This window comes from Cololabis saira, chromosome 23 (genome assembly GCF_033807715.1).
Source record: "Cololabis saira isolate AMF1-May2022 chromosome 23, fColSai1.1, whole genome shotgun sequence".
Taxonomy (NCBI): Eukaryota; Metazoa; Chordata; class Actinopteri; order Beloniformes; family Belonidae; genus Cololabis; species Cololabis saira.
Window position 1 is genome coordinate 8,829,353 of NC_084609.1, and position 9,315 is coordinate 8,838,667.

General features: G+C 38.1%; 1 protein-coding gene across 1 annotated transcript in view; it reads left to right on the forward strand.

Annotated features, from left to right (window-relative positions):
- Positions 1-633, forward strand: part of cradd (CASP2 and RIPK1 domain containing adaptor with death domain) — a 6,669-nt gene extending 6,036 nt beyond the window's left edge. The window contains exons 3-4 of the mRNA XM_061714832.1: positions 139-472; positions 531-633. Of these exons, the coding sequence (XP_061570816.1) occupies positions 139-471 (333 nt within the window). The 3' untranslated portion in view covers position 472; positions 531-633. The remainder of the gene's footprint in view (positions 1-138; positions 473-530) is intronic.
- Positions 634-9,315: the final 8,682 nt, after the last annotated feature.

The following is a 9,315-nucleotide window of genomic DNA, read 5'->3' on the forward strand; positions in this document are numbered from 1 at the left end:
TTGGGCATAAACAAAAAAATACCAAAAGTTGTAATGTAATGATGGAAAAAAAATATTGATCTTTAGACATACCAATCGATTTTTAGGAATTAATCTTAGAATCGATTTAGAATCATTAAATGGATTTTTCCAACCCAGGCCTGGTCTTGTTGGTTAACGTTGTCGTCTCTTCCAGACGTCTGCCGGCTCCCGGACTCTGTTCTCCGGAGGGTTCCCTCGGACCGGGAACTGTCCCGGCTGGCGTCGCAGCTCGGCGCCGAGTGGGAGGCGGTTCTGATGGACCTGGGCCTGTCGGCGGAGACGGTGTTCCGTTGCCGTGCCGACCACGGCCTCAGCACGCAGGCGGCGGCGCTGGCCGGCCTGGTGCGCTGGAGGCGGGCCGGGGGCAGGGACGCCACCCTGGGGACGCTGCTGAGGAGCCTGGAGGCCGCCGACGTCCACCCGTCCATCCTGGAGGACGCCCTGGGGTGAACTCTGACCTGGAGGACGATCTGGGGTGAACTCTGACCTGGAGGACGCCCTGGGGTGACCTCTGACCTGGAGGACGACCTGGCGCTAGGGCTGAACGATTAATTGCATTTGCGATAATATCGCGATTAGGAATGGGCGATATTTTACCGTTCACGATGTACCATCAAAAAAATTCCCCACGGTAAGAATTTGTCATCTTGCGGTAAAAATGATAAATTCCCGTTGATGACGTTTTTGTGTAAAGCTGATTTATGGTTCTGCGTTAAATCGACGCAGAGCCTACGGCGTAGGTTACGCGGCGATGCACCGTACGGTGCGCGTGCGAGAAAGAAAGAAAGAAAGAAAGAAAGAAAGAAAGAAAGAAAGAAAGAAAGAAAGAAAGAAAGAAAGAAAGAAAGAATTCCCGTTGATACGTGTTTGTGTAACAAACATGGCGGATCTGAGTCATTCCAGTTTTTCAGTACAGGTGGAATCATTTAATTGGTTTTTATTAATTAAATTTAATTGGTGTAGTTTAGTAGCATTTAGTATCTTTTAGAGCAGTGTTTTGGGGGCTCCAAAGACTGAATGTGGCGATAGATTTATAGTTACAAAGGTTGAGTTGAATTGGTATTTTTTTTTTATCGTAATTTTTATCGTTATCAGGATAAATGCCAGAAATTATTGTGATAGATTTTTTAGTCCATACTGCCCATCCCTAATCGCGATGTGATAAAACGAGATTTTCTAACCGCAAAGGCTGCGATTTTTCAACAGCTAAATCTACCATGGCCTCGGTGTTGGGCCTCGGCCGTGTGGGGCTTTCCTCCGCATCTCGCGCTGGGAGCGGGCGAGGAGGAAATATATGAGCGCGGAGTCGGCGTGGCGAGGAGCACGAGCCGGGTGCCGGCGGACCGTGCAGTCGCGCTGTGAGCTGAACCTGCAGCTCATCAGGAGGAGAGGTTAAAGAGCGGGGCTGCCAGTTGTTCATTACTGGTTTGTTTTGTTAACTCTATGAGCTTTCTTGGTTTGTTTGCTGGTGGTTTTTTTCTCCCTGTGATTTTTGAGTTACTTGTGAAGAAGTTCTGAGTTCCCTGTGAGGAAGGTTTTTTGTTCCCTGTGGGAGTTTTTTTTGTGTTTTTCTATTGAACTACCCATCGTTTTGGCTAAAGTTTAACCCGGTTTGGTGTCGTGTCATTGGGTTCAGAGAGAACGACCCATAACACTTGTGTGTACAGACGTGTGTAGACGTGTTAAAGAGGTAAAGCCACAGATTTGTTTTCTTTATTGTTGTAATCTGTGCCTTAAATAAATCTTACATTGTTTATTATAAAACAGACTGATTTATTGCTTGTGTAGTTTAAAAGTACATGAGAACGGGACCTTGGAAAAATAATCGCATATTAAATCGCAATATTGAGGAAAAAAATCGCAATTAGATTATTTTCAAAAATCGTTCAGCCCTACCTGGCGCGACCTCTGACCTGGAGGACGCCCTGGCCTGACCTCCGTCCGTCCTTCTTCTGGGACTAAAAGTTGCCTTTAAGAACCTGAAACTCTTGTTTTAGAGATGTTTGTGTTTTGTTTTTTTGATACATTTTTTATGAAGAATCTCATGGGAACAAGATGATCATAGTACTGTCATAAATGGCATAGAGAGTGGAAGCAGTACGGTCAGAGAGTCTCTCTTTTTCTTATACTAAAAGAGATGTTTGTGTTTTATACGTCAATGTCGACCCGGAAAAGCCGGTTCACCAAACCAGAGACGTTGCAGCTGTCAGGACTTCAGTCTGGACCTCTGATAATATTTAATAATTCATTTTATTTAGAGGTGCCTTTCAGGTCACCCAAGGTCACCTTACAAGTGATGCCAACACACATTTTATAGGTTATACAGTTAATACAAAAAAAGTAGCAACAGACAGCATAAACAAAGTACGTAGAACAATAGATATGGAAGTGCTCCTTCCGTTAAAGGTACCGGCTGCTTGTTCTGTTCAGGGATCAGGTTAGATCAGGTTAGATCAGGTTATTTATTTATTTATTTAAAGGACAATGTGCAGGTACAATAAAAAGATGCCTGCACCAGAGTTAGCCACAAGCTAATTTCCATCTGTAGTCCTTGACAAACATAAATACTACACATTAGGGTTTACAATGACAGTATTCAAATGCAAATACACGAAACAGATTACTGTACAATGTCCTGAAACCACAATAAAAGGTTAACATTTAAAGCACTTAGTGCAAGTACAAAATACAGACTGATTAAAATGACATAGATTAGAATAATTGAACCTAAAATAAGGTTGGATCAAGATAAATAAATCAGAAAATCCAAATGGCATCAGATGGTACCCACAATGGTACCATCGGATGGCCAAATACCCGTCCGGTATTTTCAATGAGAACAGGACTGACTATCCAAAAGCCACTTTTTGACGGCCCTAGAAAAACTATGGATCTATGGATGGTTGTCTGAACACAGACATTTAAATAATAAACGTGATAATTATTTATTTAATAAACACCAAAACATTTCAGATTAAAACTAGTCTTAAACTGAAGTATTTAATTTTTTTTCAGTTTTATAAACCAAAACTGTAAATTACTCATCAGAAAATTTTTTTCAATCAAACAAAAAAAATTAAAGTAATTAAATAGGTGATAACAAAAATATATTACCAAAGTATTATTAAACCTAAAACTGGAATCAGAAGCAAATTTATTTAAAGGACAATGTGCAGGTACAATAAAAAGATGCCTGCACCAGAGTTAGCCACAAGCTAATTTCCATCTGTAGTCCTTGACAAACATAAATACTACACATTAGGGTTTACAATGACAGTATTCAAATGCAAATACACGAAACAGATTACTGTACAATGTCCTGAAACCACAATAAAAGGTTAACATTTAAAGCACTTAGTGCAAGTACAAAATACAGACTGATTAAAATGACATAGATTAGAATAATTGAACCTAAAATAAGGTTGGATCAAGATAAATAAATCAGAAAATCCAAATGGCATCAGATGGTACCCACAATGGTACCATCGGATGGCCAAATACCCGTCCGGTATTTTCAATGAGAACAGGACTGACTATCCAAAAGCCACTTTTTGACGGCCCTAGAAAAACTATGGATCTATGGATGGTTAGATCAAAACCGCCAACTTGGACGTAGTTTTGTGTCCCGTTGGTTCTCTGAACGTCGTTCACAGAAGTCGGCGTTCCCGAGTTCTTAAAACCAGATGTTTGGTGGTTGTGAGAATGCAGTGGTGGGATCGTAAATCCTTGTTTTTATGCCCCCCCTCCCCCTAAGTGTGTTTATTCTTTTCCTGGAAGTCGACCCAGATTTATTTTATTGTCAGAAAAACCTAGAAGAGAACTTTGATCCTTCAACCAGAGAACAAAACAACACGGATCAGGACCTGGATCTGAGTCTGAGTCTGGGACAGATCAAATGTTACTGATTTAAATTGGACTGAATTTGGAGATGAAACCTGAATTTTACATATTAAAGATTGAAATTACATTATTTACCGTTATAGTAATCTGATTACAACATATCACATTATTTACCATTATAGTAATCAGATTACACCGTATATCAGCATCACTGAAATGGACCTAATGCTTAATCAATCACAACAATATGCAAATATTATCCATATATTTATTCAAACAAGGCCGTTATAAACACAAAACTGTAATTAAATACAGACACATGCAGATGACCTGGACAGACCTGGAGAGACCAGACTTTTATGAGCTTCTTATTAGCTTCTAACTGGAAGTTTAAATGTTGTTTCTGCTGAAAAAACAAAACTGGGTCAAGTCGGTTATTTGACAAAAGTCCCCAATATGTAACAGACACGAGTAATTGCACACACACACACACACACACACACACAGAACCGGAAACGACCACTTAATAACTAACCGTCCCTTAATCTCGATTCAGACTTTATCTCTGCTATTACAGATTGTTCTGCTTCATCAGAACCAGGTTTGGGCCCCACGAGGCCAGACCAGAGTCCTCATAATGTGAGAAAAACATAAACACACACACACACACACACACACACCGGGGCGTGGCCTCGGACCCAGGAATTCCTGAACGACCTGCAGGATCTGATCAGCAGCAGCTTCTGCAGCTGCAGGTTTTAAGGTGGACTGACGGGTTCAGGAGCTGCTGCTGCCAGAGACGTTTCCGTTGTTTTACCAGGAAAATGAACCAGAGAGTTTCAGTTTTTAACCCCTGAAAGGTTCTGAACGGTTTATGAGAAAATAAGATAAGATAAGATAATAGTTTATTTCTCCCTCATTGGGGAAACTCACTTGTTTAGCAGCAGTACACTAACACACACGGAGGGGTAAAAAAAAAAGTAAAAAAGTAGAAAATATATATACCGTAATTACGAGATATAAACAGTATATACACAGTACTCGAGTTGAGGGGGGATGGGATCCCCCCTGAAATAAAAACAGTCAAAATCATCCCCCCATTCCATCTCTTATGTCATTTCATCAATGAATGTGGTTTTACTGCTATTTCAACATTTAGAGTCATCACCAGAAAAATAACTTATTTGACAATTTTCACCTGTTTCAAGTCAATTTTCACTTGAAATAAGTAGAAAAATCTGCCAGTGGGACAAGATTTATCTTCTTATTACAAGCAAAAAAATCTTGTTCCACATGCAGATTTTTCTACTTATTTTAAGTGAAAATCTACTTGAAACAGGTGAAAATTGTTGTTTTTTCCAGTGATGAGTCTTGTTTTAAGTCTAATGAGATTTTTTTACTAAAATGAGACATTTTAACTAGAAATAAGACGAATATTCTTGTTAAGATTTTGAGTTTTTGCAGTGATCCATTTTACTTATCCTGTGAAGGACAGAGTCATATTGATAAGTTCAGAAAAGTGTTTTTATTGTTGTGTTTTGATGTATTTGATGTAAGCCCAGTGGATATTTAAAGCTTACAGAAGGCTGCATTTAACTGCTGCTATGTCATTCCTGCAGTATTTCTGCAGGTGTTTTGGTCAGTGCTATTATTTGTAATATATTATATTATTTGTAATCAGCACAAATTATCTGTCCCCATATGATAAAATCCACCATCCCCCCTGATTTTTTTTTACAACTCGAGTACTGTATATACAGTACATTGCAATGGAAGTAAAGGTAGTGCGAGAGAAGAAAAAAAAAACTGCAAAAAAGCAGGTAAAATGTGTGTGAGGTAGACAGACAGATATTGCACATCTGTGAAATAAAAGTAAATTAAATAAATAAAGGCTTATTAAAAAAAAATAAATAAATAGTTCAGCTCAGGCGGGTCTACCTGCCACCAGGTGTCTGAACACAGACATTTAAATAATAAACGTGATAATTATTTATTTAATAAACACCAAAACATTTCAGATTAAAACTAGTCTTAAACTGAAGTATTTAATTTTTTTTCAGTTTTATAAACCAAAACTGTAAATTACTCATCAGAAAATTTTTTTCAATCAAACAAAAAAAATTAAAGTAATTAAATAGGTGATAACAAAAATATATTACCAAAGTATTATTAAACCTAAAACTGGAATCAGAAGCAAACTTTCAATACTCACTTTAAACAAAGTAACTTGGTCAAATAAAAGTCAAATAAAAGAAAAACAAGTCAAAATGATCAAATAATTACAAAGTAAATAAGTAAAAAAAAATTCAATTGACATTCTAAATGAAATAAATAATTTTGGATTTCATAAATCTGACAAAACCTTTTTAAGTTAGATTTCTGTTGTTTAAAGAAATTAATAAAAAAACAAAAATAAACAAGATGAGCTTTGTGATGTTAAAGTTAAGAGTTAGTAGAAAGAATTAGATATTTCAATTCAATTAAATTCAATTCACACTTTATTAGAGACACATCCCGAGAAGAGGTCCATAGTACCATAAAATTATACATACAACATACACAATACAGAAAGACAACAACAACCACAATACAGAAGTGATAATAGTGACACAAAAAGAAAACAGTGTCAAGTGTAAGTGTAGAGACATGAACACCAGTGGTTCCACAACACAGATGTGAACCTGACTGAGCTAATTGCAGGATTCCTTAAGCAGGTAATAATGCTATTTAAAGAGTTAGATATTCTACATACAGCAGCACAGGTTGGTACTCCAACACTAACGAACAGATGACTGGCACTACAGCTCCTTGGGACTTTAAGAAGCAGCCTCATGCAGTCATTATAAGCCACAGTTTAGCCTCTGCACGCTGCTTTTCTTGTACCGACACCACAAGTGGCCAGTGTATAGGGATGTACAATATGTCTTAAACAAAGAAATGTTAACATCCACCGAGCACATGCTGAATTTGCGCAGCAGCATACATTCTTCAACACTGTCTATAAATATCTCTGTCATCAGGGAGATCATTAGTCATACAATGACCGAGGTATTTCACCAGAGTCTGCCAGAAAGAAGTCAGGAAAAGCTAACTTTCTATCTCCCCGGCTACGGACAATCATCACATTACTCTTCTTTGTATTATATTTAATATCATATTCAGACCCGTACTGAGAACATGTCCTCAGCAGCTGCTGGAGGCCAGCACTATATGGACTGAAAATAACAAGATAACAAGTACAGGACTGTCTCAGAAAATTAGAATATTGTGATAAAGTTCTTTATTCTTCTTTATTGAAATATTGCAAGCCTTTTATTATTTTAATATTGCTGATTATGGCTTACAGTTTAAGATTAAGATTCCCAGAATTTTCTAATTTTTTGAGATAGGATATTTGAGTTTTCTTAAGATGTAAGCCATGATCAGCAATATTAAAATAATAAAAGGCTTGCAATATTTCAGTTGATTTGTAATGAATCCAGAATGTATGACATTTTTGTTTTTGTAATTGCATTACAGAAAATCACAATATTCTGAGACAGTCCTGTATATATTAGTTAGAAATGGGGGGAGATTTTTTTTTCATTATGCATTTCGAGAAAAAAGTTGAAATGTCGAGAAAAAAGTCGAAATTTCTAGAAAAAAATTACAGAAAATAAAGGACTTTATCAGAATATTCAAATTTTCTGAGACAGTCCTGTATATCACCTATCATGCAACCTGTTCCACACTTATTCAACTGCACAGAAAGGTCCTCCATATAAATATTAAACAGGACTGGTGACAAAATCCCTCCCTGAGAACACCATTAGTAACATGGAATGGAGCAGATATAGAGCTTCCCCACTGAACTCTCATAGTCTGCTGTGCATACCAGTACCAGTATTTAAGTGTCTTATTGTTAATTTTCCTTCTGATAGTGGAGCAAGAAAATAAAATAAAAAAGCTATAGATAAAGCCACTAGGGGGCAGCAGAGCCGCGCAGGAACCCGTTCACGGACATCTGCAAAGGTGGGATGTGTAAACATCTGTGCTCGAAGGAGCTGCAACTCCAACACCCCACGTGGTGGTGACGTCACAGCCGTTCACCATAAACATGACGTCATCCATCCAGATCATGCAGCATCCAAAATTGAATCTATCAACATTGATCTGCATCTTCACTCCAATTAACTATTTGCAGATTGATCAGATTTTTAGACGATTACAGGACTGTCTCAGAAAAATGGAATATTGTGATAAAGTTCTTTATTTTCTTAAATGCAATAAAAAAAAGTCATACATTCTGGATTCATTACAAATCAACTGAAATATTGCAAGCCTTTTATTATTTTAATATTGCTGATTATGGCTTACAGTTTAACATTTTTTGAGATAGGATATTTGAGTTTTCTTAAGCTGTAAGCCATGATCAGCAATATTAAAATAAAAGGCTTGCAATATTTCAGTTGATTTGTAATGAATCCAGAATGTATGACGTTTTTGTAATTGCATTACAGAAAATCACAATATTCCAATTTTCTGAGACAGTCCTGTATGTTGATGGTCCCTTTTTAACTGAAACCGTGTCATGTCTTGGGGGTAAGGTGTGGACCCAAACGCAAGAGAGCAGGAGGCAGGAGTTAAATGAAAAAAGGATTTATTTAACAAAAAAAGCCAAACTAAAACGTTGCCGAGCAGGATAAAAAAACTTAAAGAAACAGGGATCAAAACTTGGAGGAAAACCGTGGCAGGAAACATGGGGAACAAACAGCACGGTCCGACAGGGAACAAGGGAATGACAAGACTAGATATACACAGGGGATAACGACACATGACGAGACACAGGTGCAGACACAATCAGGCCAGATGGGACACAGGCGGGACAAAACAGAAACTGAAAGCTGGGGGGAATGTCAAACCTTGACAAACCGGGTACCAGTCAGGGACATGCAGAGACCTTTGGAGGGGCAGGTGCTGAAATTTAAAAAGGGACACATGGAACACGACTTTAACACTTTCAGACAATATCTTTGTTACATTTGTTACGTTGTTACATTTTACTACAAAACACTGTTTTGTATTGTAATACCCGCTCTGAACTTCTTAAACCTTACCCACGACAAATACCCCGTATTATAATAACAAACTAAAACTTTTCTTTCCTGTCAGGAGGCAATAAAGGTGGTGGAACTGCATCGATTACACCAAGGTAATTTACAAAGGTAATTTATTTAAACAATTCTTCATTTGAGCTTCATTCTTTTGTTTTTAGCCGCCTGATTTATGTGTGACGGTCCAGAGACCGAGCCTCCTTCCTGTTTCCTGTTTCCTTCATGACGGTCCAGAGACCGCAGGAACCTCCTTCCTGTTTCCTGTTTTCTGTTTCCTGGTCCAGAGACCGCCGGAACCTCCTTCCTGTTTCCTGGTCCAGAGACCGCCGGAACCTCCTTCCTGTTTCCTGTTTCCTCCATG